Source organism: Monopterus albus, unplaced genomic scaffold (assembly GCF_001952655.1).
Source record: "Monopterus albus unplaced genomic scaffold, M_albus_1.0 scaffold31.1, whole genome shotgun sequence".
Taxonomy (NCBI): Eukaryota; Metazoa; Chordata; class Actinopteri; order Synbranchiformes; family Synbranchidae; genus Monopterus; species Monopterus albus.
Genome location: NW_018127911.1, coordinates 3479965 through 3506196, shown reverse-complemented (window position 1 = coordinate 3506196; position 26232 = coordinate 3479965). Strand labels below are relative to the sequence as shown.

General features: G+C 39.7%; 4 protein-coding genes across 7 annotated transcripts; 2 read left to right on the top strand and 2 right to left on the bottom strand.

Moving 5' to 3' along the window:
• Window positions 1–2207: 2207 nt before the first annotated feature.
• On the top strand, window positions 2208–9119 carry ctbs (chitobiase, di-N-acetyl-). 2 transcript variants are annotated; one of them, XM_020596713.1, is made up of 7 exons: window positions 2208–2402; window positions 5073–5211; window positions 5433–5641; window positions 5764–5935; window positions 6032–6129; window positions 7116–7277; window positions 7958–9119. In XM_020596713.1, the coding sequence occupies exons 1-7, from the start codon at window positions 2289–2291 to the stop codon at window positions 8144–8146; spliced, it is 1083 nt and encodes a 360-aa protein (XP_020452369.1). In that variant the 5' UTR covers window positions 2208–2288; the 3' UTR covers window positions 8147–9119. The 2 variants fall into 2 exon arrangements, with proteins under 2 accessions (XP_020452369.1, XP_020452370.1); XM_020596714.1 differs by lacking the exon at window positions 2208–2402 and adding an exon at window positions 4652–4721.
• Window positions 9120–9193: 74 nt separating this feature from the next.
• Window positions 9194–14214, bottom strand: spata1 (spermatogenesis associated 1). 3 transcript variants are annotated; one of them, XM_020596710.1, is made up of 12 exons: window positions 13413–14214; window positions 13191–13297; window positions 12373–12490; window positions 12119–12172; window positions 11400–11763; window positions 11026–11191; window positions 10869–10929; window positions 10423–10513; window positions 10215–10340; window positions 9740–9915; window positions 9458–9556; window positions 9194–9332 (listed from the first exon to the last, which is right to left on the bottom strand). In XM_020596710.1, exons 1-12 carry the CDS (start codon window positions 13470–13472, stop codon window positions 9216–9218), a joined length of 1539 nt encoding a protein of 512 aa, XP_020452366.1. In that variant the 5' UTR covers window positions 13473–14214; the 3' UTR covers window positions 9194–9215. The 3 variants fall into 3 exon arrangements, with proteins under 3 accessions (XP_020452366.1, XP_020452367.1, XP_020452368.1); XM_020596711.1 differs by having other exon boundaries at window positions 10456–10513; XM_020596712.1 differs by lacking the exon at window positions 9194–9332 and having other exon boundaries at window positions 9468–9556; window positions 9740–9874.
• A 124-nt stretch (window positions 14215–14338) lies between these two features.
• On the top strand, window positions 14339–19541 carry LOC109958219 (guanine nucleotide-binding protein G(I)/G(S)/G(O) subunit gamma-5). Its single transcript, XM_020596716.1, has 3 exons — window positions 14339–14523; window positions 14717–14856; window positions 19241–19541. Exons 1-2 carry the CDS (start codon window positions 14443–14445, stop codon window positions 14840–14842), a joined length of 207 nt encoding a protein of 68 aa, XP_020452372.1. The 5' UTR covers window positions 14339–14442; the 3' UTR covers window positions 14843–14856; window positions 19241–19541.
• Window positions 19542–19554: 13 nt separating this feature from the next.
• On the bottom strand, window positions 19555–25333 carry rpf1 (ribosome production factor 1 homolog). The gene is made up of 9 exons (XM_020596715.1): window positions 24941–25333; window positions 22833–22889; window positions 22605–22685; window positions 22416–22511; window positions 21504–21657; window positions 21171–21253; window positions 20712–20893; window positions 20459–20585; window positions 19555–20196 (listed from the first exon to the last, which is right to left on the bottom strand). The coding sequence occupies exons 1-9, from the start codon at window positions 25178–25180 to the stop codon at window positions 20155–20157; spliced, it is 1062 nt and encodes a 353-aa protein (XP_020452371.1). The 5' UTR covers window positions 25181–25333; the 3' UTR covers window positions 19555–20154.
• Window positions 25334–26232: the final 899 nt, after the last annotated feature.

The window sequence follows — 26232 nt, the reverse complement described above, 5'->3', positions numbered from 1 at the left end:
CCTGACAGAACTGGAGAGGATCTGCAAGGAGGAATGGCAGAGGATCCCCAAATGCAGGTGTGAAAAACTTGTTGCATCATTCCCAAAAAGACTCATGGCTGTATTAGCTCAAAAGGGTGCTTCTACTAAATACTGAGCAAAGGGTCTGAATAATTATGACCATGTGATATTTCAGTTTTTCTTTTTTAATAAATCTGCAAAAATGTCAAATTCTGTGTTTTTCTGTCAATATGGGGTGCTGTGTGTACATTGATGAGGAAAAAAATGAACTTAAATGATTTTAGCATATGGCTGCAATATAACAAAGAGTGAAAAATTTAAGGGGGTCTGAATACTTTCCGTACCCACTGTATACTTTGTTGGAAATATGCCTATTTAAAACTGATATTAACAGATATAAGTAACTGTAATGAAAAGCAATGAAAGGTATGTAAGAAAGAGAACTTTTCAGCACATGACTGAAGACACATTCATTTGAAAACGACTAATATGAAAATATCACTGGTATTTCTATAAAAATATTAAACCTTTACCAGAAAGTTTAAAAGCTCTGAGCCTGTGACTAATGTGTCCACACAGCTGCATCTAAAAGTGACTGAAACGCTCTTTTCACTTCCTCCTCTTCATGCATCACTGAACGAGGCTTCTCTCTTTAGGGTCAGGTTCGGGTCTATTATCATTTCCGCACATATGCATGATAAACATACACAGAAATGAAATGTTACTCCTCATAGACCTCAGTGCAACATAAGCATAACCTAACCTAACCTAACCTAAGCATAAGTGCAAAACACTAAGTAGGTGCAAAAAATACTTGTAGGCTGAAATTTAAAAATGTTGACTAAAAATGAACACAGTGTTGAGGATAACTTCAGACCATACATGGTTCAAGTTGATGTAATATAATGGAAATGCATTTAGTTTGCATATATTTCAGCTCAAAGTTTTTTTTAAGCACTGCATTTATGTTTAGATTAAATGATTAAATGAAGCTACAAATCTCTATAAATAGCTGTGGCTTACAGTCTGACCACTTCTTTTTGACCCCAGCAAGGGTTCTCTGCTCTGGACTGACAGCACTGATAGTCTCAGTATTTTTTTTTCCATTCAGCAACTTTTCTTCTGTCCATGATCCCTGAATAGAGACCAACAAGCAAGTCTTCTTTTATTTTCTCCACATCTCCAGTGATATTCTTTAGCATTGCTTTCATTTCCATGTCTAATAATGTGTGGTTCAAACATAGTTTTTCTACTGTATGTCTGTTTATGACTAAATGTGTAAGTGGAAAAGAAGCTCATGCGTTCAGTTCCACGAGGATTGAAAAATATAAATCAGAACCAGTCAAAGATGTTGCTTTATAAATCTGACAAAAACGATCCGTACTCTCAGCATATTTCCAACAAAGTATACAGTGGGTATGGAAAGTATTCAGACCCCCTTAGTGCGTGCAGTTTTAGTTGTGAATCTACACAGAGTTTTATGCAGCTGGCCTCACTTTATTCAATTCTTCCTTGCAGATTCTTACAAAGTCAAGCAGATTAGATGGAAAGTGTTTGCCATCTTCAGGTTGTGTGAGGTAAAAGCCTGGACTTTGGCTGGGCCGCTCAACGACAATCAGAAGCCATTGCAGCGCTCTCTTGGCTGTATGCCTCAGGTCAGTCCGGCTGAAAGGTGAACATGGCTTCAGTCTCAGGTCACCACTGCATTCATCCTCTCTTACTTATGGTTTCACCAATCTCCCTGTCCCTGCTGCTGAGAGAGCCCTTGTGGGCCTTCATATACAGAGGTGTTTGGTCATTTCAGCTGCAGGTGGGCTCCAGTCAAGTTCTGCACATCTCAGAAATCATTTATGCAACAACAGGATGCACCTGACCACAGTTTGGAGTCCACAGCAAAGGGACTTGGAACATTTGTAAATGGGATTTCAGGTTTTGATTTTTAATAAATGTGCAATAATTTCTAAAAAACAGCCGTCATTGTTTTGTTAAATGAAACCTATCTATTTAAACTTAGTATGCAAAAAGCGAAGGGCTATGAATGTTTTTTTAAAGCGACTGTGCGCTCTGGGAGTTGTTTCACTTCCCATTGCCATCCTACACGATTTCTAAGACACCTTTTTATTCGCGTTAGAATCGGAAAGGTTTTGTTAAAACTACTTTAGGATAGTAAAGACGGAGTCTTGCTTGAATAAAGTTTGTCCCATGTCATGCTCCGTACATAAGTGCTGAATTTGGCTGGTGATTTGGCTTCGTTCGGTTTTCAAACCTCGCTCTGTTCTTTCTCAAAAATGCCCAGGTTTCTTCTGTTCTTCTCGGCGATACTTGTTGTGTGCGGGACTAACCCGTGTCCGTGTGAGAGGCCGGAGCTCTGTCTACCGATCCGTGCACAGAGAGACTTTGAGGTAGTTCTCATCTTGTTCATCTGACACGACTTGATCTAACCTGCGGAACCTGCTGCCTTAGCACAGAAAATCTTAAATATTTTACCGTTCAGTTCATTTCCTCTGATCAAACTCATTTTAACAGGTGTGTTTTGACATCGTGATGGTTCTCAGAGTTTTTAACAGGCATTAGTGAAATCTCAGCTCCTCTGAACCCATAGCTTTAATGTGTTGCGCATTTTTATCATAAGGCATATTAGAAAAATTGTTTGGATACAAGCCAGGCAAAGTTAATGTATATTTATCAACAGAAGTATCTTTTCCTCTCTCTTATAATTAAGTTTTATACTATATTGAACGTCCATTCTTGATGTACAAACAATAGCTGACAAAATAAACTCATCATAAATGTTAGAGCAGGAAACAAACAAACTAACAAACGAACAAAAACCTCACTCTGAACACGGAGCCATAAATAGCTCCAGAACTGCTACTAAATAGACCTTGTGATGTCAAGAAGTAAAACCTTTGTGCTGCTTAGATCAATAAAAGGGAAGATGGTTTCTACTGAGTTCTGGCACTACAGTTCTCTTACATAATGTCCATGGCTGTCACAAAGCTGAATCTCATGATGGAGGTCTGTAAAATGTTGCACTTTGTATAATGATCCTTAAACTGGAATTTTCACCAATAAAACCTTGAATGTATTATAGTTTACACACTGATTGATCGAGAAAACTGATCAGTCAAAAAGTAATCTCTAGTTTTTAACATTAATTCCCATTGCCTGACTTTATAAGATATGGGGAAATGGAGGTGGAGTGGCACTATAAACCCTGTTGGCTGCATGGCGATAAGCAGTCATACCAGCCTAAAGTGGTTCGTTTGAAATGTTTCAGCTGCTGTTCCTCTTTATTCTCATGGTGTGTCTGTTTTAATAGTGGTGTGATATTTGTGAAGGTTCCCTTTTTTGGGCACATGTGACCTCTTGGACTTCTGTTAGGTGTCTCGTGTTACTTAGAAACTCACATATCGACCCCTTTTGTAGCTCATCAGTGTTAAATATGGCACAGCTGACGGGTACTTCTAAATGATCTTCGGGTGCTACTAGTGTCATGTCAGCCTAGATTTTGTACACTCTCAGCCAGCAGTATTGCTTATGAGAGTGCCAACATAATTGGAATGAGGCACTATGTCAGGTCCGCTCGGCGCGACCTGCCTCTCTTTCTTTCTTTGTTTTTCCTCTCCTGCTCCTTTTTTGCGGGATCAACGCCTCAGCTGTGTCGCATCGGGTAATTAGTGACTCGTGGGTCGGTGCACACACCTGAGGCGTATTCCGGTGATTTGTTGGCTTCCTTGTTTATACCTCTGGCAGACGCCCCGTCGTCGCCGGAGCATTGCGACATGTAATGGACAATACTTACCTTATGTAAGTTACAAATGGTGTGTTTGACCCGCATATTTTTAGACGTGTGTAAGATGCTATGCTGACAGTCTCTGTGCGTTTTGGCTTGACCTTATCACGCTATTATGTGGTTAGCAATACTTAAATACGTGCTTTGTCTTCCATGCTGACAGTCTCTGTGCTGTGGATTGCATTGTTTACATTGGTTCCTCTTGTTTACCTGTTCGTTCTCATCCTCCTGCTATTCTAGTTCCTGTCGTTAGTTTGTGTGTTTACCATCCTGGTCTCCTTAGTCATCACTGCCCTTCCCTTGTTGTATGTATTATGGACCCTGTTATGTTGTCATGTGGTTTTTATTCCATTAAACCACCTTTTTTGTACTAGCACCTGGGTCAGCCATCTTGAGTCCAACCCCAGTTCTCCCTCACCCTCCAGGTGAGGGGGACTAAACCTTAACACACTAACAGGAACACATCTCTATGGAATCTAGAAAGAAGTAGGCACCAAGCAGAAGAAGCACTAAGGAAGAAAGTACTGAGACTGGAACACATAGGGTTAAACAAAACATTACATTTAGTAGGAAAACATCCCTCTGGCCAGGTCGAGGAATCTGTGGATCATGTGTCAATGTCAAAAGTATAATACAGCAAGACAAAGTGAGGAACTCAGGAAAAAAAGGAATGGTTGAATTTAGTATAAAGAATTTACTCAGTAGTAAAACAGCAGTTTATTAGGTTACTTAAAAGAAACCAGATTAATTCATAGTATTTAGGTCCCTTTTATCATCTGTCTCCCAGGGGTACTGTAAGTAACACAGGCCCACACTCCAGCATAGTAGGTGGTGCTAATGCACTTGGAATGTTGGATGCCACCTGCCAAATAAACGGAGAAGAAGTATTAGCGCTGTGCTTGTACTGCAAGTCAGAATGTTTGCTGTGAGTAATGTTCATGGTTATTCAGCCTAATTTGACTATGCTGAAGCAATGAAACCCCCTTATCAATTATTTTTAACTCTTAAATTGATATCAAACCTTGTTAGCACAAATGCAAATCGATACATCAGTCACAAATGACTTCACTGGCTACGACATCTACACGTTCCCAGACTCCAAGTTTACCAAAAGTTAAACTGTATTTTTAGCATGGATTTTCTTCGGCCCAGGGGAACCATGTTTCCAAATGCTTGTTCAGCCTAATGTGTGTTTGTCACCAGACAATAATGAACTGATTCAACAAGACACTATTGGAGTAGTTAAAAAAAGCATCTATGTGGCCTCATTTTTCAGGTGTTTGTGTTTGATGTGGGTGGAAAGACGTGGAAGTCCTACAACTGGACTATAGTGACAACAGTGGCAACATTTGGAAAATACGATGCAGATCTCATGTGTTTCGCTCACTTCCATGGAGCACGAGTCGTCCTCAAAGGTAGATCTGGCTCTTCTCATGCCAGTATGAAGGGGTTTGTCTATGTGGAGTCTGGTTTGACAAATGTCCAGGCCTTAACCTTTACAACAGTGTAACATCTGACTCTTTTAAAAACTATTTACTGGTGAAAATCCACCAGCCTTTCACTGTTTAAATGAGTGTTAATGGGTCAGTGCTTCTCAGTACTGTTTTCATCTCTCTTTCTTTGTTGGTGGGAAAAGGTGACGTTCCCCTCTCCTACATTGTGGACCGAGATAATAGGACAGCGTGGATAGCAGAGAAAGTCCAGTTGGCCAAGAGTCAGTTTATGGATGGGATCAACATTGACATTGAACAAGCAGTGGACAAGGGATCACCTGAGTACTATGCTTTGACAGACCTGGTCAAAGAGACCACTGAGGCCTTCCACAGAGAGATCCCAGGTTCTCAGGTGAAGGCAATGTTTCAGTGCTGTCGCTATGAACATAAATATGCTGTAAGCCTTTCATAGCCTGCCTGGACTGATTGGTACATTTTAAAGATCCGCTCCATTTACATTATCCTGATCTTTAGGTCTCATTTGATGTTGCCTGGTCACCAAAATGCATTGATAAGCGCTGTTATGATTATGTCACCATCGCTGAATCCTGCGACCTGCTGTTTGTCATGTCCTACGATGAGCAGAGCCAGATCACAGGGGACTGTATTGCAATGGCAAATGCCCCGCTCCCTCAAACACTGAATGGTTTGTTGCCCAGTTATGTAATAATAAATGACAAGTCACCTTGTTAATGCAAAACTACACATCAACATTTCAAATGCCTGTTATTTTTCTTTCAAGGTTATGATGAGTACTTGAATTTGAAGATTGATTCGAAGAAGCTGGTGATGGGAGTGCCATGGTATGGCTATGACTACCCATGCCTCAGTCTTTCCCAGGTACAGTTTTGCTCATTTAAATTCTGAAAGGTGGTGGCTGAATTTCTTTAAAGAACAAGTTTCTATATTTCTAGTCACCCTAGAAATCGTAATATTAGTTTGGTTTGCATTTGTGGTTTTAAGTGAAGTGAAGTGTCTCAGCAACTAACAGATATGTCGCCCTTACATCTAAGTCTCCTCTGCATATACTTAGTGCTAATAACCAAGATACTGAACTAAAATCACAGAGAAGCTTACACCTGCTTAGCATCAGTATGTTTTTATTGTCATTGTGAGCATGTTCTTGTCAACAAATCCCATGAAAAGACCAAAGCCAACAATACATTCATATAATAAAACTACTTCCTGTGCTGTCAAGACCCGATATATTTTTTTTTCTCTGTACCATAGATCTCCACTGTTGTCCAGAAACTGTTAAAACCAAATGCTCAATGCCTAGTTAGTTCCTTCACGGGGACAGACTAATGCATTGTGGTGGTATCTTTACACCAAAAAAAAACCCTCAAAAACATCACCCATATGGTTTAAAGCACTTTAAAATACCCCTTTCTATTAAATAGAGTTTGATATATACTTGCCTTAACAGATTTATATATAATTATAATAAACTGGAAAGCAAAAAGTCTGGAAACACTTGCAGTGTTCTGAGCAACTGTAGATCAAACATAAAAGGCTAACACGTTTTGGCACAAAGTCTTCATCAGGGTCTATTGAAAATACACAACAAGACTCTCCATAAGAAGGAGTGGGTGAAGTTGCACCAGTAACTTCTGCTGATATAATTACAATGCTCACAATGAAAATATAAAGCTATACACAGTTTGAAACTCTTAGCAGTTTCTTTTTCCTGAAATTCATGATTTTTCTTAACATTTTTTCCCTATCTCAGAACACATTGTTGAAGGCAGTGTATGATTGTGCTGTTATTTATTTACACTTCTTTTATTGCCGCAATAAATGTGACAATATATCTTTTCCCACAACAGAAGGGGATTTGTTCTATACCCAAAGTTCCTTTCCGTGGAGTCAATTGCAGCGATGCAGCTGGAACACAGAAACCGTACAAATGGATCATGAAGCAGGTCAACAGCTCGCTGTCTGGCAGGCTGTGGGACAGCGAGCAGCAGGCGCCCTACTTCAATTACAAGGTGCTTAATCTTTGGTTTATATTTCAAGTATTAATTCTGTTATTTTACATGCCACTCATTGCAAGAACTTCCTTGAGTCCATCAGTCTGCAAATGGGTGACAAATTTAGTGACATTTTTACAGAAAACCATTGTTTCATACTGGGACTGTAGAATTTGCAAGACAGAATGGGATTTAGTAGATAGAAAATACAGCATTAGTACTGAATTATAAGAATGGTAGGATGCAGGGTTATTTTACTGTACAATAGGGTCTCAAAGTCATTGCCTGTTGATCTCTCTGCTGCATCATTTATGACCATTACTTTTTAAAATCTGCCCCAACTTTACAGCAGCGCAAAAAGAATTTGCTAGAGCACTTTAAACGTACATCTCTGTTGGGGTTAGATGTTTCATTGTTAGCAAAGGGGGTACCCATTTCATTTATCTTTCTACCAAGTTTGAGCTTCACCATCTCCGCCTCTCCTTAGTCCTAATAAAATATGACTCAACAAATCAATTAAGGTGAGGACAGTGCCGACGGTCATCCCAGCTACCACACTGTCAGTTTCTGAACAACTGAGAACAATTGCCCCTTTGAAACAGCAATAAAACATTACTGATGGATGCCTTCTTGTGGGGTCCAAAAGTGTTTGCATACCCATGATGACCTCATCAGATCTTTTCTTTTTTTGGTGTCAGGACCAGGAAGGCCAGATTCATCAGGTTTGGTATGATGACCCACAAAGTATTTGTTCCAAGGCAAACTCTGTGACGTCTAAAGGTTTAAGGGGCATCGGCATGTGGAATGGCAACATCTTGGACTACAGCGATGAACCAGTTGCCCGGCAGCAGACCGCAATGATGTGGAATGCCCTGCTAGGATGCTAGCCGGGATACACTTAACACCGCTGCAGGCATTTACACTACCCCTGAGCCCACCCCTGTTTGTTGCTATGTCAATATATCCCTTTGTAGCAGTGACAGGGTGTGACTTCCCTCGGAGTTCAGGGATGCATATTTACACTTTTATTGCTGTTGTCTATGAATGTCTAAGAGATTTGTCTGTGCTAACTGAAATCACTGCGATTCCCTGAAAAGGACAATCGAGCTTAATGCAATGTACACGCAGAGTATTTTTGATTAACCTATGTTAAGCTTGTTGAGATCTGTACTCGCATACAGCGATTTCTTTGCTAAACCTGCTAACTGTTGAAGTTAAACCTCTTAGTTTTAGCATTCTTCCTGTGACAACGATATTAGCCAGGGGCTGGCCAGAGGTGGTACAGACCAGGCCAAATGTGATTGGCCACCCCTGGTGGCAGCCATGTCAGAATCAAAATGTGATGCTTGTCAGTATTATAATGACAAACTGATGTCTTCAACACAACTAATGTTTTTCTGGTACTTGTGGTATTGGTTGATTTACTTTCATTTTATATCACGTATGCAGCATGATATTTGCATTCATTCCTCCAATTCAGTTGTTTGTGCAGCAGCGAAGTCTCTGGCCACGCTCCTTTTTTACTCCCAGGCAAAGTTAGCTAAAGAAAGCACTGTATGTGTCTTATTTTTACACAGACTAAACAGCTTGATTCTTAATAATGTATGGTTTATTATTTCATAGAACAAGGGGTTTAATTTACTTTTACTTTTAATTTTATTTCAAATGGGCCACCCTGTCCAAAACTTTCTAAATCCACCCCTGCTTAAAGAACCTGAATAAATGAGAAGTCAACAATATCAACACTACAACTCAGACCACATCAAATGACAATTGGTGTAATAAGAAAATGTAAAAAAAACCAAAAGTAAACAAAAATACAAAACAGTAAGCAGGGTATGCAGCTGTGTAAATTCCCTGCAGAGTTAAGACCAGACAATGGTGTTTGTGCACAGTTTTGCACATAACCTCCATATAAAAAAATTATATGGAGGTGCTTTGAACTTGCAATCTGTCTCATGTGCTATTTCCAAAGCATAGAGAGGATGTGGGCCCAGGATGAGATGACTGGTTCTTCTTCTGGGCCAACTCAGCCTTCAGGGCCGTCAGCTCTGTGGCAGCCTGTTTCCTCAACTACACAGCCACACATGACAAAAGAACAAAGTTTGTGAATGTAGAAACAAGCTGAGGTGCATGGTAAGTGCTAACTACTGCCCTGAAACGCTGTAGTTTTGTGCTGATGCACAGAAATTTAGTACCTTTATTTCTGTTAGCAGCTTCATCCTGGCGTCCTCTACCTTCCTCCTTAGGTTGTCAATCTCATGGCTCTCTGTCATAATCTGAATGATGAGCTCATTCTGAAATACAATAAGCTCATTATTTGCATACAATAAATTCTATTTGGTGATATTCTAAGCCAGCAAGGTCTTTATTAGACTGGTCCAAACATGCCACATCTTTTGGAGCTATACAGTAATTCAACTCCCTTTTAGACACAAAAAACAAAACAGTACATTAAATCAATATTACGTAGCCTGTACCTTGATGGAAGGTTTCCCCTGCCGCCTTGGCTTCCCTCTGTTATCTCTGGCCTGGAGCTGGTGCAAGAGCTTGTTGTAAAATGTTTCCAACTCTTGTCGTAAGTTTCTCAGGTTCTCCTCCAAAAGTGCAGTGACCTTCTTGGTTTCAAAATATTTCTTTTTCCAACTGTCACGTGCTTTTACAAGCACAGCAGCAGAAGTGAGTTATTTTTGACAGATTTAACAGATTCTGTTTTGTCCCTTATAAAACACCTCATTTTCAGGATTAGAAAACTTGTTTTTCCCATCAGCATGACTAATTTTGAGAACTTTCAAATGCAGCTAAACTATGAAAACAAGCTAAATTTGAGCTAAGTGTTCATGACAAAACAGTTTATATAGAGGTTCTTGAAGGGATTGTTCTCTGATTCACAGACTTCTGGCAAGAAGCTCTAATGATTCCTTAGCTATCTACAGAACAATATTTTGTTCCCACCTTGGTTCCTTCGGTGTCTGTTTTGGGCCAGTAAATCTTTCCCTTTTCTTAACAGCTCCTGTCTTGTCCACTCCAGCTGCTTTCTCTCCTCCCTCACCAGCCTGATTTCTTCAATAAGTTCCTCTCCTAACAGAAACACACCACATCAGTTGTCTGAAAAGAAGAATAATCATTCATTCTTGCTAATTTGGCTGAAGTAACGGCTTACTGTTTATCTGGGTGACCAAGGCCAAGTCTGTACCTGGAGGTGGAGATGTGCAGCGAACAGGCCGGGACAACGCAGCTGGACTTTCTGTCACCTTAACACAGGCAGTAAATACAGTGAACAAATTTACATGGCTATGTGTGGATTCAGGTCATTTGCTCACTTCATAGGCCTCACACACTCCACTAAACCCACCTGCTGCAAGTGGAATTTGGACTAATCACTGCACCAGATAACTTACAAGAGACTGTCTGTGTCCAGTAAATTTATCTCCAGGACAACCTTTTGCACAGATTTATGCTCAAGAGGAAAGGCTGAAGAAAACATGCTGACATATGCTTGAGTAGGTTTCAGACACATAGGCTACCAGGTAAAAGGTTTGGACACACTTTCCCATAGAATTGAATGGGAAACCTTTGACAGGTAGTGTATATTATACCATACATTACCCCACATGTTGGTTTACTCCTGATGGACTTCAGTGTTTGTGCAACTTTGGATTTCCCAAGCCTGCAAATAGACACACTATTAGAGCAGCCAGCAGCAGTAGTACTAGTACTGACTGCAGAAAACAGGAATGGTTTAGCTCAGCTGGCTACACGGTACCTGTCTGTGAGGGAGAAACCTAACTCTTTGTCCTCCAGGGACTCTGCCACTCCTGAATCTCTAGCCGCTCTGTTTCCTCTGCGGTATTGTTTCTTTCTTCTGCAGATGTCCTCCTTCTCTGGCAGTTCCTTCACCTGAGCTGAATGAGCTTCACATTGTTGTAAAGCTGTAGACATAGACCAAATAAGGAACTCAGTCCTATAGTAAAAAATATTAAAGATTTGTTTTTAAAAGGGCTGAAAATTACACTGCTTGGATGCTCCCACCAATGTATTTAGTGGGTTTCCCATTTGCTCCTTTGGCTCAATTGTTCAGCTAAACTGAGTAACACATTCCTTGTCTCAGGGGTCAGGTGTGGTGCTTTTAAATTCTACCTTTATTCAGCTGTGGTGCCCCTTGATTTTCCTGCTTAGCCCACTCAGGCTTGTTGGGGGAAAGACCCCCCTCTTCGTTTTCTCCTTCTCCCTCTGAACAGCTGCAGCTCTGCCCCTCCTCTTCACCCTCCTCTTCATCCCCCTCCTCCAGGGTCGGGGTGGGAGGTGGCTGATGGGAACACCGGGGAATTAGGGGGAATTTAACAGGCTCTTTTGTTCCTGTTGGCAGGCTGCATGTCTTGGGATGGTGGTAATATGTGTGGTGGTCTGGGGAGGTGCTGCTGGTGTCGGGGGTGAGAGACTGGGAGCAAACACTCCTGTCGTTCTCCATGTTGGGCAGCAGGTAAAGCTCTGGCTGTGGCGCCTGCCGACAGGTGGCAGCAAAACATTAGCAGTAACATCAAAGTGCACATCCAGGGAAACACTAAAACTTATGAAAATCAAAGTAATGGTGAAAATCGCTTAACAGAGTTTAAACCAATAGTAATGTTGAACATAACAACATTATACATTTGTAATCCACCTATTGTGACTGGCAACATGAGTGTGTGTTAGAGTTTCTAGTCATTTTGTTTATTTTGAAAAGCTAAAACTTTTCATGATACTAAAAGATGTAAGAATATATCACATTAGTTTCTGATAGTAATGTATAGAACTATGCCAAAGAGAAAGGCAACACTTCTGGTTAGATGCAAAAATGGAACAGGAATACTACATACATATGGTGGAGCGAACGTTTTCACTTTGAGATCCCTCTCCTGTTTGCTTTTAACCTGTTAATAGAAAAGAATGTGGATGGTGAAAGGGTCATGGCAGTAAAAACTGTGTGCTCACTCTCCCTCTCACACACACATGATTTACACCCTTTAGGGCTGAAGAGTGAACTTGTTAATCACACTGTCGGCATTGGGTTTTTTTCCTGCACCATCTGCCTGATGAAACACAAGTGCACTAAACAGCCAGCTGCACTCACCAGTGCCAGACTGCGCCCCACACACTTCAGGAAAGAAAATTTGTCGACGTTCCTCTCTGCGCCAAGAAGGGCGCTCAGCTCGCGCCTCAGAGTTTTAAGGGTGATATCTGGATAAACCCTAACGACACAGTGACAGAGAGATATCAGATAACTGTTACACATCCCAAAAAGAAGAAACCTACATATGAAAGTTTCATGAGGTAGTTTTTTAGTGGCATCAGTGGAAATACTGTAAATAAGAATGTGACAAAAGGTTTAATGCTATTAATCAGCACCACCAGTTGCATTATCACCATCGGTGTGCTCCTATCAGATGTATCATGTACTGTAATGTGCTTTAAAAGGCTGAAGGTACTGACACTGGATAATTGAATTTTCAGTATTTCTTAATATTGTCTGACTGTTGCGTGCTGTGATTAGTTGTTTTGCAGACAAATTTTCATAATGTGCATATCTAGTTTTAACAGTATATCACAGTGGACTCTTGGCCTACTGTACTGTATGTGCTGCAAAAATATGTTAACTCAAACCTTTAATGCAATAATGTCTTCACTTTTATTTAAAATTGATTTGAATACACAAAATATTTACTTTACTAAGGTAAAGGAATCTGAGTACTTTACACCAAATACATGGCAACTAAAACTTTTTTTGATACAGATCTGAGACCTACACCATATGTGTAAAATGTTTTTTGAATCTCTTTTTGAGTGCAGTCATAGTCTTTCTGTGTGTGCAGCTACATTCATCCATATTTTTAAACGTTCTTGTCTTCCTATAAATTTGATGCCTTAAATAGGATCAAACATCTGTTTCACCTGATGAAGCCTGCAGATATGAAGCATTCTATGGCTTCAGCAGGGACTTTTCTGAGCTTCACGTTCCACTGGTCATCTGGCACATACAGCACATGGAGGTCCAGAAACTAAACACACAAAACCTCTGGCATTAAGCGTGTGTTCATATAATTTTTCAAATTCAATAAATTTTATTTTATTTATTTTTTTGTTGTTGTTGTTACATGAATTCCCTCATCTTACCTTGCAACTGGTCGGTCTCCTGTCCTCTGGATACCTCAGGGACTCACAACAGGGCTCCATTCTCAGTGCGGTTTGGCAAAAGGAACCTGAGAGACGCTGGTTATCGTGCGGGTTATTCGGAGCAAGCCTTGTTTTGGGGCTGTACTGCTGTAACCGTGTGGTGTAATCGGGTCAGTCGTCCACTGGTGGTTCTTTTATGAGAATGCCAGCGGTTGCTCTGGTGCTGATAAAGACAACTGCAGCTTACGCCATGTGAGAGCAGACACTGTCCTACAGGTTGTATTCGTTTTTGATGAGTTATACAGATATGCTCAGTTCTTTATTCTCGGGCGTGTTCTTATGACGTTCTCGAGTCTTAACTGTGAATATTAATGCGAATATTGGCAGGCGTTTAAAACACCATTTTTTAATTGTAAATTAAAAATTTTAGTCATTACATTGAATTGATATACATTTGACAAGTCATTTCATTGGCGAGTACAAAGTAGGCCTAGAGTGATAACTAAGTGTTAAATAGATTGTTTTATGAACGTATTAAGGAAAATCCGTGATCTATTGGAACAGTGTGTTGGTGCATTTGGCCACTAGAGGGCAGCTGTTTAAATAGCACTGACATCGCTTTCACGTAACGTGGGAGTTGTCGAAATTATGTTAAATTAGACATTGTTTTTATCTCCCAGAAGCACAGCTTGTGTTTTAATGTGAAGCTTATAGTGACAGAGTCCCCAAACTACTACAATCCACGAGAAAGTCGAAGTGTGACAGGTTTTTCAGATTAAAATGATGCTACATTCATTAATGTGTGCGTACTATCATCTGGAAGCATTTCCACACAAGCGAAAGAAAAACAGTTGAGAAGAAAAGTTTGAGTTTACGAACAACCTTTGAAGGCATCAAAGGCGGACACTTCTTAAGAAAAACCGGAAACTGGGTGTGGAGGAAAGAGTAATTAGCAAGTTAGCTACTAAGAACGAAGTTTTTGAAGAACTTTTAGTCGTTATTAATACTAAAGCCCGTCTAACTCTCAACAATGTCGGGGTCATCCAACATCGCAGCGATGAAAAAAATTGTCCAACAATTACGCCTGGAAGCAGGCATAAACAGAGTTAAGGTAACGAACGTTTGAGATTGTGTGTCAGCTAACGCTACTATTTCTGGGCGTGTGTTGGTTCTCAGTCATTTTGTTGCAGGTTTCTGTTGTTGTTTAAATACCAGTAATATCACTCAACGGATCCGCTATTTATTTAAGTTACAGAATGTATAACGTTGGGCTAACTAATCGGGGTTTCCCTTGTTTGCCACAGGTGTCCCAGGCCGCAGCAGAGCTGCAGCAGTTCTGCCTCCAAAACGCCCAGCAGGACCCTCTGCTCACCGGCATGTCGTCCAGCAACAACCCGTTCAGACCACAGAAAGTCTGCTCGTTCCTATAGCACCAACTGCCTATGTGAGTAACTTTAGCACAGTAACGTTACATGTTTTGCCCAACAACAACCTTGTTGTCAGTGGAGGAAGAATATAGAGTAGGGCTGCAACCAGCGATTATCTTCATTATCGCTGAATCTGCATCTTTTTCTCAAATAATAATTTGGTCTATGAAACATTTTTTAAAACCTTAGAGGTTTTGTTTTATTCGACCAGTGTTTTGGGAAGATATCTAGTCCGTCAAATATTGTTTATACTGCTCTGTGACAAAGAAAAGCAACGTATTTAATCGTTTTGAGAGTTTTAAATCTACTAGTATTTGTCTTTTTCCCCCGAAGTTTTGGTTGAAAAATGTCTGAAACGATTGTTGGATTATGAAAATAGTTGGTGATAATTTTTCCTGTTGATTAAATAGTCAGTGTGAGTGTACAGTTGGTTGAGGTACGGGACAGGATATAATAATGGTTTTAATTTTGAATTAATTTGGTAATTATTTTCTTGATTCATTTGTTGATTAGTCATGAATTAAAGTTCAGAAAATAATGAATGTCCATTACAATTACAAAGTGCCTAAGGGACACCATTCACACTGCTCATTTAGTCCAAACCTCTGAGTTATTAAAAATAAATTACTTAAATAATTAAAAGTACAGTGTTCAGACCCCTTTTTGCACATTATATTGTGTTGTGGATTCAATTTCGAATGGTTATAATTGCTATTTCTACCCATCATTATATACTGAATCACCCATGATGACAAAGTGAAACCATGGTCATGTTGAGGGGTGGGAATCTCATGACTGGATTCCAGTTCTTGATGCTCCGATTCAGTTCACAATGATTTTAGATTCGATAATCATTCGATTTAATTGAGGAAAAAAACTGAAAAGAACGGCACTATATTTTGGCTCTTACTCTAGTTTATCATGTATCAGCTGATCTTTGTCTTGTGCCCACTGAGCTGCTACTTTTACTTCAGTAAACAATCTGACCAGCCTAGTTCTTCCACTGCTGGTTTGTTAAAACATTTGATGCTCCGATACACTAAGGCCAGTCTGTTGGTGATGGGCTAAGGAGTATTTACACAGTCCTCCATACTTGTCTTTCAAAGCCATTATCAAGTCATTCACACGCATGCAAATGATTTCCTTTTCTGAAAATTAACTAACGTTACAGCCATAAATGTACAACACAACTCTTGTAAGTCTGTGCTGTATTGTGTGTTGTACACTGGCTTTGCGGTTGATTTACACCTGGGTCATTCCATCAACGTTATTCCAAAAATTGATTTTTAGCATTTGTGAATGGATTTAGAATTGTAGAAGATATGAATCATGATTGTATTGTGAAAAGATTTTTCTCCCAGCCCTAGTCATAGAGTTGTCTGTAAATTAATCAAGAATCAAACACTGAAGTCAGTACTTTGTATCAGCCCCTTTGGCAGCAATTGTAGTGCACCAAGTCTTCTTGAGTACATGTGTACGGACTTTGCACACCTCGATTTGGGCATTGAATCCCATTCTTTGTGGGAGTGTCTGAACTGCTATCTTGAGATTCTCTGCAGCTTAAGTCTGGGCCACTTGAGGACAGAGACTTGCCCCAGTGTTTTTTGGGCTGTAACATTTGGACCATTGTCGTGTTGAAAGGTGAACTGCCCCCCATTTTATATCTTTGTCCTGATCTATGCCTTGCCACAGTTTAAATGCAGATAGTTCTTTGGACTTAATGGCTGTATCCTGACATTGTAGGCCCAGCTTCACTTTGTCATCATGAGTGATTAGGTGCATAATAGGTAAAAATAGCAAATGTATCATTTCAAAATTGAATCCACAAAATGTGCAAACAGTAAAGGAGTCTAAATACAGTTTATGTACTGTTGGGTACTTTATAACAAAGTATTGTTTCTAAACTGTTTGTAAAAATAATATATAAACTAAAACTATTAAATGTAACCGAGTAAAAACTACAACAGTTTCCTTTGAACTGTAGTAAAGTATAAAGTGGTACGAGTAGAAAATAGTCTAAATACCTCAAATTATACTTAAGTACAGCCTTGAGCTAATGCACTTAGTTTCATTCCACCACTGCACATTGTCTGCGTTTTTCCAGTAAATCACTACTTAGTCATTTCAACTTGGACACAGTTTTCACACCTTTAATCAGTCACATTGATCAAATAAGACAACATCATGTTCTGCTTCACTGTAGCTTACAGGGTCACCACAGTAGAGATAACCTTAATCAACCAAATGTCTCATTAATGGAATGGTCTATAAAATGTAATTGTGCTAAAGTGAAAAATGCCCAAAACAACTTCCCAAGTCCATGGTGATTTTTTTTTTTGTTTAACAATTATTTGATAATTGTTGCCAAATGTCAATGATCAAATGTTGCAGCTCTAACCTTTATTATAAAATGCCCAAGATGCACTTTACAACTCTTATTTACAAGAACCCTTTTCACAGGGCACAATGGTATTGCCCCATATTTGACAGATTGTTCCAACATTTGCTGATGTTGTTGTGTATAATACTTAGAGAAATAAACACAGGCGTATGATAAGCAGAGATGTCTGAAAACTGCTTTAATACTATCTGAAGTAAAAGCCTGTTCACAGTATTTTTGCTGAATTTACAGCCATGTTGTCTGAACCTGCTACTGTAAGAGCAAAGCTACAGAAGTGCATTGCATTCACCAAATTTTGAGACCAGAATTGAGATTTTTTTTTTTTCCTCTCATAATTACAAGATCTTCTATGAGATACTGTAGGGGTTGAAATGCTGCAGAACTTGCTTCAAAATTATCAGGTTTTATTGAATTCAGGAGTTGGAAAGCTTCAGAAAACTGCATTAAACATGGTCAAAGTTTGTGTCTTTTTGCAGGAGTGATGACTTATCAGTATCTTGTAATAGGCTAGGTTATGGTTGCTAGGCAGAGGCATTACAGGTACCTCATTTTAATTGTCTTGATCCTAGATCTTATAGGCTATTAAGTTGTAGCTTAATGAATATGAGCTTAAATATCAAGTTTGCACAGTATTTTGGGAAATGTCACATTAAAGTAAAATCACGTCAACAGCTCATACCTTTATAAGAAACAGCAAGTATAGCCTAGATACAATGACTTTTGGTGTGCTGCATCTCTTGGGCACTGTCTTGAGCCTGTATTTAGGTTTTGGAATCCTAGGTACGCTGAATTAAGTATTACCACTTCATTTTGCTAAATACTGAAGAAATCTCAAAAAGCTTTCCAACTCCTGCTCTGTACATGTATACAGTGACTTGCACTGTGGGCAGCAACTTTGAGGCCCATTTGTGGCCTATATTTGTTTACATTTTGGAACACAGTTTTTCCATTATAGGAACCTACCAAAATGTGTCACGTCGAGTAATGCTTGTCACGTGTTCTGTTTGTTTCTGCTACACTCGGCCTGCTTTGGAGGTGCATTCTCGGAGCTATATTTCAGCACCCCTCAGGGGGTAGTACCAAAATAAAGAACCAGCACTGTGTGTGTGTGTGTGAGAGCAGCAGGAGTAGCGGCCCCTCCCTCCTCTAACCAGAGACTGACACAGAGAAAATACAGTGGCTAAACAAGGCAGGACCATCTGTTTCAACCCTGCAGGCTATGCTTGGTGATGCTTGTTTTTATATTGGAAATGCAGCATATGTGCCAAATTAGCTAGATCACCTTTGTTATGCACTACTGGATGTACTGACAACTTTCACTAAATTACTTTGATGCTAAAGGATTCTTTAAAACCTTATTTTCAGGCTGGGTCTGTAGCAATCCAAATTATGAGAAGAGATCTTGTAATTATGAGGTAGTAAAACTATGATATAGAATACTCCAATTCTTTTTCCTTTGAATGCGGTGTGCTTTTGCACAAAGCAAATTTAAATGTTCATATACCACTGCCCGGCCCTTCTAAGAGGCACACTTGTACAATTGTTTGTAATTCAATGCAACACCTCTGCCTTAACATCTGTGTTTATGGAGCTCAAAATGTTTGGTTTTGGTAAAATTGTCAAATGTCTAAATTCAGTTCTTTATTATTGAGGCCATAGTTAAAGGTGGACTACATTATACTCAGAGGTGTCTATCTTTGTCCAACCCAGCTACATACTTGAGGGTCAGAATATTAGAAACACCTCTGAAACTAATGTAGTCCAGTAAAACACCCTTTAGGTATCTCAATAATAAACAATGTGTTTGACAATTTCACTAAAAACAAACATAGTGAACTTCATGAACACAGATGCTAAGACAGAAGTGTTGGATGCAATTGCATCCAAGAGTGGCTGGTTAGTGTATTTTAGCTGTGCAGCTGATTTAGTGCCTGGAGGTGACCTGTGCAATGTGGCTATATTGGAGTAAAATGCCTTATTTGTTCTTCAAATGTTTGCAGGATTTGGACACGGTGGTGCCTTGAGGAACTTGTTCTGCAGGATCCTGTAATATGGACTGGAATTGTCTTAGGAGTGTTAGGGACAGTGGGGACAAGGAGCTAACAGTGTTTTTGGTTTATCTTTGGCCTTTGTAAGATTAAAAAAAAAAAATTTCCAGGTGCAACTATGGCACAGAAAATGTCTTAACCTACTTGCTTTGAAGTAACCAATCCATACCAACACAGATGTGCCTTTTAAACTGTACATTTTTTCATGACTGATTTTGAGAATAAACTGTATTTCCACATTTTAAACTAAAAATGAGTTGACACAGAACTGTACAGTGTGTTTAATGTCTCATCCATAATTATTATGAAAGCCCAGTCACCTACAGAAACAGCTGTATAGTAGACAACATGAACCACTTCAGACCCCTGCCAACTGTTGCACATACCAGGATGCTGCATGCAAAACAGGATGACCAGGGCAGGAAGTGATCAGTAACAAATAGGAAAAGCACAGTCTGAGTTTGGTACAATTTGGGCCACATTCATACGTTTGTCTACACAAACTGTTTGGAACTACACATCTGTCACCACAGGTCAGACTTGAAGATTGATGTGGATTCGGCTGCCTCTGTCCTCTCTGGAGTCTCTCACCTAACAATCGAGGTCTATGTCCTTTCTGTGAGCTACAGACTTCTGTCCCAGACAGTCTCCACAAAGCACCTGTAGATGCAGCTTTGCAAAAGTTGTTCTTAGAGGATGGAATCTCATAAGGTCCAGTCAGTGTTAAACCTCTTTATGGTGTTGAAGGTCAAGTGCTGCCACTGATCATCCACCACCTGGGACATGCACCGTATCGTCCATTTGTGTATTTCCACAGCTGAAATATGTTGGCATCCTTTTCTGGCCACAAAAGGAAGGTTGTGCAGTTAAAGCTGGAACTTCCGTCTGCAGGCATCCATCTCATGGCGCTAAAAACAGAAACGGTATATATTTTTTAAGGTTTCCAAAAAAGTCTGTGACCCAATTGAGTAATACAGTTATATTGTTTTGTTTCACATAGAAGAAAAGAACTTAAACATGTTGCTAAGTAGAAAAGAGTTTGACATGTATGCAGATTTAGGCAAACAATACAATGCTCAACTGCATCACTGGGGCTTTCCTACTGTAAACACTTGCTTTGTAACTACACCATTTCTACCATCCTAGAGCATCTCAAACCTAGAGACTCACCTTCAGGACCCACTCATACTCTCCAAACTTGGAATCGAATGTGCCTTTCTGTAGAGAGCGGAGTTTGAGGGTGAAGCGGGGTCCAAGCTCCTGAATACCAACCTTCTTCTCATTCTTGAAGATATACCTATTAAAGACACAAAGAACTGTTGATTTGGTCCTCAAAATTTAAGAAACTGTTTGGACGTGAGCAAATGGAGGGTCACATTAGGAGTGTCCAAATCAGGTCAAAATTCATTGTTTAAATATTCACCTGTGGAATCTGAAAAAGACAAAGTCTCTCTGGTTGTGGAAGGTGGCAACCTGTCGACCCACAAACTGAGGATCTTGTGGAAAAAGAGCGGCAAACATCCGGCCGATGCTGTGGCCCAGACGTGTGGTGAAGTTATTTAGGATCACCTCGGGACAGTGTTCAGTTGGATCCTTGCCTCGTCTCTGCAGAAAAAAAAACAGTAAAGGTATGCAGGGCTCCCACAACAAACCACAAAAGTCTCTGCCCTGTTAGTGGCAGAAACTGAGTATTGCAATGAAGGTCGGTCTGTCTACTCCAATTTACTACTGGACAATCACTGGCCAGCATAACGAGTCAGTGCATTCAATAGACATCAGTTTAAATACATACGTTACAATGCAATATGAAAAAAGACAGCTAGGCTTAGGTGTTTTTACCCAATATATTATGATACTGAAATTCTTAAAGACAGTGACCAACCTTTATCTCTTTACGTAGTCGAACACTGCTGACCTTGAAGTGTGCTGTTGGCCCATCAGGTAGGTGACACAGAACCATGCCATCTTCAAAATATGGTAAAGGATTCTGACATTAAGAAGGTCAGAAAACACAGCTCACCCGGTCAAAGTTTGACAGAGTACAGATCACAGAAATAACATTACATATTTTAAACTGCAAGTTTTATATTCATCACTGGAGTTTTATCTAATAGTCTAAAAGTTAGTAAGATTGGTCCAGCAGTGATGGATTATATAAAGCAACATAGAGCATCAGCATCATCCTCTGTCCTGACACCGCTGCCTTTGAGGATACTGGGCACTTTGCGATCCTCATTGATGACCATGAGGTAGGTGAAATTCCTGGCGACGCACTGAGGAATGATCCTCTTCAGGGCCAAACCTCTTCTGTAGTACACGTGGGCATTTGGGATTACTTTGGCCAGCTGCTCACAAAACCTCACTGTTCTCTACAAAACATGAAACAATCAGTGAGTTGAACGGACAGTTTGGAAAATAATGAAACTGTTTTCCACAATGCCCTGCAAAGTACTATGGCTGGAGCAAATCTTTTGACTATTTCTTGAACACCAACTCTACCTTTAATGCATAAAAGCTTGGTGCTAAACTTAAAGGCTTATGTCTATTCTCAGCTGAGACTGTGCTGCAACATGTGTTTTTACAGTACAGCCTTTTTCAGACATGAGATGCATAACATTGGTGCTTCATCAGTCTGTTAAATCCATGGCTTTCTGTCATTCAGACATACCCATGAAAATGAATGGGAGGAATGTGCAGGGACCGTCTACAAAATGCACCACCAAAAAGAGATGCTACAAAAATATTCACCAAGTGATTTTGGTGACACTAGGCTACACTAAAAGCATCACTGGTCACCTTTTTGGTTATACCACAACATTTAGTTTGGAAAAATGTGTAAGAATGAAGCTACTGAAAATTTTATGGTACCTCTTTTGGTGTTGTGCTTTGTAGACAGCCCCTGTGCAACCATCTCACAGCTGGCTACACATACTATATTTTATCAAAATGGCTTGGTTAGATAAAAATTAGCTTGCAGCTTGGTGCCATTTGTGTTTTACTGGTCCAGGAATGTTTCATCCTAGGATTAATCTTATGGTGCTAATTAACTAACTCACAAAGTGAAGCTGAAAAAGTCCAAAGCAGTTTCCTCCAGAGAATGTATAATGCCCAAACAGCAGCTACTCACCCCTCTGGGTCTGTCAGATGTTGTGATGAGAACTTTGGGGTTGGTGAGTCCGTTGAAGTAGGCAGAGAATTCATCAGTTCCCTCATCAAATGCAACCTGCAGATGGCAGATGAATACATTAAATAATACCAACACATTACAAATTTAACCTGAACATGTGAACAAACTCAGCCAAACTTCTCTTCATACCTCTTCATCTTCTGGGTCAACGGTTGTCTCATCATACACCCTCTGGTTTTCTATAGTCTTTGGGACCTCTTTTGGTGGTGCCTACATGAAGAACAGAATGAAACAATGAAGCCCAAAATGATTGTGATTTCCCAGTTTAAATGAAAAACTTATTCTAGAAAGCCAAGTGTTGCCATCGTTAGTTTTGACTAATAATGGCAACACTTCAGACAACAGAGAAAGACTCACCTTGTCACCCAAAGCTTCCCTTTCTTTTTTCTTCTTTTTCTTCAGCTGCATCTTTTGCTGAAATATAAAGACAAAAGCTATGAACGTCCAGGAGTTCATTTACTGTAGCACAGAGCTGATAAATCAATTAGGGATGGGCAATGATTTTTAAATAGTCATTAAATTTAAAAAAATGAATATGGTGAGAATAGGATTCACAGATGCTCTGTTTTAAGGTCAGAGTGGAGAAATTTCACAAAATCACTGTTAGGTTAGAGTTGGAAAATGGTTTTGCTTCTTATGGGGCCCTAAAGTTTAATGAAGGCATACCCTGATACACCCCCGACTCTCTATGGAGCCAAATCAATTAAACATTTGACTTAAATATTAAGCTTCTGGTTGGATAAGTTCTGTTCTTCTAGCTGAAATAATATTCATGTTTTGAGGAACCAGAAGTAATCGTCCTCCTTTAACCACCTCCGCTGTCTAAAACCATTTGAACTCACAGTCACAAGCTCAACAGAGAACTGAGCAGCAGGGATAGATTTCCCAACAAATGTCACAGGTTTAATATTTCAGTTCTCTCTGTCGTTATAATAAAACTTGAAACCCAAAGCAGTTTGCACCTACTGTAGAAGTTTTTGATTCCAAGTAGGTCACTCCTGGTTTTTGTGGTCACTCCTGGTTTTACTCAATGATTTTGCATACAAGTTGCAAATGGTAAACATGGCAGTGCAGCATGTTAGAAATGCAAATTGCCAGCTTATAAAATCAGCTTTTGTCAGGAAAAGCAAATAATAGCTGGCTGCAGTTTAAGTGATGATGTTCAATTCATAAATCGTTGTACATTAAAAAGAGGTTTTGGACATTGCCGTTCTCCCATCAGACAGTGGTGTTCTTGTAAGCCTAAAGAAAATCACCTTAAAACCTTGTTAAGTTTTCATACATTGTATCTGCAAACATGAAATGTTGTATTCATGACATTCCAGTGCTGTTTGTCAACATCTGTGTGTTCTCGTTAGGGAAAGTGCGCAGCAACAGGAACGTTGACATCGTTTGTTAACTCGTCTTATTGACAACTTTTATTTTTTTTATTTCTTTTGTTTTGCATGTTTTTTACTATACACAACCTTTTTTTTTGTAACTTACTTTGAGCAGCTAAACTAGCTAGCAGGGCGCTAGCACCTATGCTGTCAATTAGTGCCTACTCCAGGTCCCATACACCGCACGACTCTGGGTAGCACTTGGGCGTGTCCTTCATAATGACTACCATGCAACTCTGTCTTTCTGGTCATTTATTTAGAACACAGAACCGCTCCACACATCACATTCCCAACAGGGTCAGTTTTACACATACAGCTTAGACTTACGGTTCAACAACACAGCACTCAACCAGCTAGCAAAACATTAACACATACAAGTCATCAAGATAAACAACAGGGTAACACATTAGAACATTTTAACACACTTTAACAACTGTTCTCTGAACTCATCATTGAACTCCCATGATGCCCCCCATGCATCATGTCGCTGCCACCAGACCCCTCCCCAATAGCCGACGTAGGTCGCCACAATAGAATAAACTTTTATTTTTGTAACTACATGCCCTGGATGCTGTGTTCTCCATTATTTGATCCAGTGTCTAATAAATGAGCTGCAGTGTGTATATGACTGACTTATGTGTGTATGATCTGAAAGCATTGTTTCATTTTAAGTGCTGGTAAAATGGTTTTGAAGCAATTGCTTGATTTTGCCAGACGAGTCAGAGGTTTTGTGAATTTAGTTTTTTTGTTTAAGGTTTTGAGAAAATGAATGGTGGTTTCAAGAAACGTGTTTTAGCAATTCAGAAAAACTGTAATCGTGCATTATAAAATGTCATTCGTCCAATCAATCATCTATTTTAGCTTTAATACTGGTTGGTTTCTGCCATATATGTTGATGATTTAACAGCAACACAAAGTACAGCTAGCCAAAGTTTAATGAACATCTTTTAAAAATTATAACCCCCACGAAGGCAATATTTAACGATTTATCACAAGTTGGCTTAGACTGCCGTAGTTTTAGCTAGGTGTATTTAGCTAGGTAATAGGAGGAGCTACTGCTGAAGTCTAACGTTATTTTCTAATTACCTTTCTTTTCTCCTGCTTGAGTTTCATGAACATGAGGTGTCGGCGCTGTTTATTCTTAATTTCGGACACACTGAAAGTAGAGGGGAAGGCAGCCGATGGCTCGCTCTTCTCCGTCTTCTGCTCCTCTTTCTTCTCCACTCCGCCGCCATCCTCCTGACTCACACGCTTCGTCTCGGGCTTCTTATTCTTCCTTTTCTTATATTTGTTGTCTTGGTTCACATGAACCTCTGTGAACTCCATCTTATGTCAACTGTAAGTTGTGGGCTGACTATTTTCACATGTGCTGCTGTTGCTAGCTTCTTATTCATGACTTCACGTCCGGGGACCGGAAGTTACCGATTTGTGGTCCTGCATGAAAAATGTGGGACACCTGGTGGTAAGGAGGGAAAAGAGCAAAGACACGGCAATCAAAATAAATTGTGTGGATGCCCAGTCAGCATCTCACATGGTGAAGAGTGCCACAGCGCATTTTATTTCTTAGTTTTACTTGTCATTGGTCATGTTCTTTTTATACTCACTGGAACAGTATCCGCTGGTTTAAAGATGAGACTACAACATCAAAACTGAGAAGGTGTCAGAAGTTATTTTAACAAAATAGCTCAGCCAAAAATAAGTATTGTGAGATGGGACTTGCAGAGCATATCTGCAGATCTACAATGAATTGTACAGTGATTTACAATATTGTAAGTGTGCAGTCTGTTCTTAAAGGATGGTTGGTGCTCAGATAACAGCATAGTATGATCATTGTATTCAAAGGATGAGAAAATGAAAGGGCCAAGGAGGAGTTTGGGCAGTTGATGTGGCTTCTTTTAATTTGAGGGAATCTTTGTCAAGAGAACTGAACTTAAAGTACTATATGTGAAACTGGCTACTAATTTTCACAGCAGAGAGGGAGATTATTTGTCATTAAAAATTTCCAAAATGTTGGCACTGAAATTTATGATTCGATTACTCACAGTTCAAATCAGCATAATAGGAGAGCAGTGTTTCCCCTACCATTATACTAGGGGGGCACCCTGCCTCACCTTTGGAGGTCAATTTTATTTAATTTAATTTAATATATAGCGCCAGATCACTGCAGAAGTCATTTAAGGTTACCTTTCCAGGTAAGAACAGGACTATACCTTGTTCTTTTATTAAACTAAATAGCCTTATGTTATTTATCTTATTTAACATTTCTACATGGTTGCACATTTACAATTCTCCTCTGCTTTCTGTGGAGTTCTAAATGTGTGCCTATCCAGCTGCCGGATAGCTCGGTGGTTAACACCACTGTATTTGGTACGCCAGGT

What these genes read in the sequence shown, in the direction of transcription:
- ctbs (XM_020596713.1), top strand. Translation starts at nt 2,289, where the DNA reads ATGCCCAGGTTTCTTCTGTTCTTCTCGGCGATACTTGTTGTGTGCGGG. An exon ending in GAGAGATCCCAGGTTCTCAG is followed by an intron (nt 5,642 to 5,763) that starts GTGAAGGCAATG and finishes CCTGATCTTTAG; the next exon opens with GTCTCATTTGATGTTGCCTG. An exon ending in CGCCCTACTTCAATTACAAG is followed by an intron (nt 7,278 to 7,957) that starts GTGCTTAATCTT and finishes TTTTGGTGTCAG; the next exon opens with GACCAGGAAGGCCAGATTCA.
- spata1 (XM_020596710.1), bottom strand. Translation starts at nt 13,472, where the DNA reads ATGGAGCCCTGTTGTGAGTCCCTGAGGTATCCAGAGGACAGGAGACCG. An exon ending in AAACGTTCGCTCCACCATAT is followed by an intron (nt 11,764 to 12,118) that starts GTATGTAGTATT and finishes ACCTGTCGGCAG; the next exon opens with GCGCCACAGCCAGAGCTTTA. An exon ending in GGTTTCTCCCTCACAGACAG is followed by an intron (nt 10,930 to 11,025) that starts GTACCGTGTAGC and finishes GTCTATTTGCAG; the next exon opens with GCTTGGGAAATCCAAAGTTG.
- LOC109958219 (XM_020596716.1), top strand. Translation starts at nt 14,443, where the DNA reads ATGTCGGGGTCATCCAACATCGCAGCGATGAAAAAAATTGTCCAACAA. An exon ending in CAGGCATAAACAGAGTTAAG is followed by an intron (nt 14,524 to 14,716) that starts GTAACGAACGTT and finishes TGTTTGCCACAG; the next exon opens with GTGTCCCAGGCCGCAGCAGA.
- rpf1 (XM_020596715.1), bottom strand. Translation starts at nt 25,180, where the DNA reads ATGGAGTTCACAGAGGTTCATGTGAACCAAGACAACAAATATAAGAAA. An exon ending in TCAAGCAGGAGAAAAGAAAG is followed by an intron (nt 22,890 to 24,940) that starts GTAATTAGAAAA and finishes TTTATATTTCAG; the next exon opens with CAAAAGATGCAGCTGAAGAA. An exon ending in GGGAAGCTTTGGGTGACAAG is followed by an intron (nt 22,686 to 22,832) that starts GTGAGTCTTTCT and finishes TTCTTCATGTAG; the next exon opens with GCACCACCAAAAGAGGTCCC.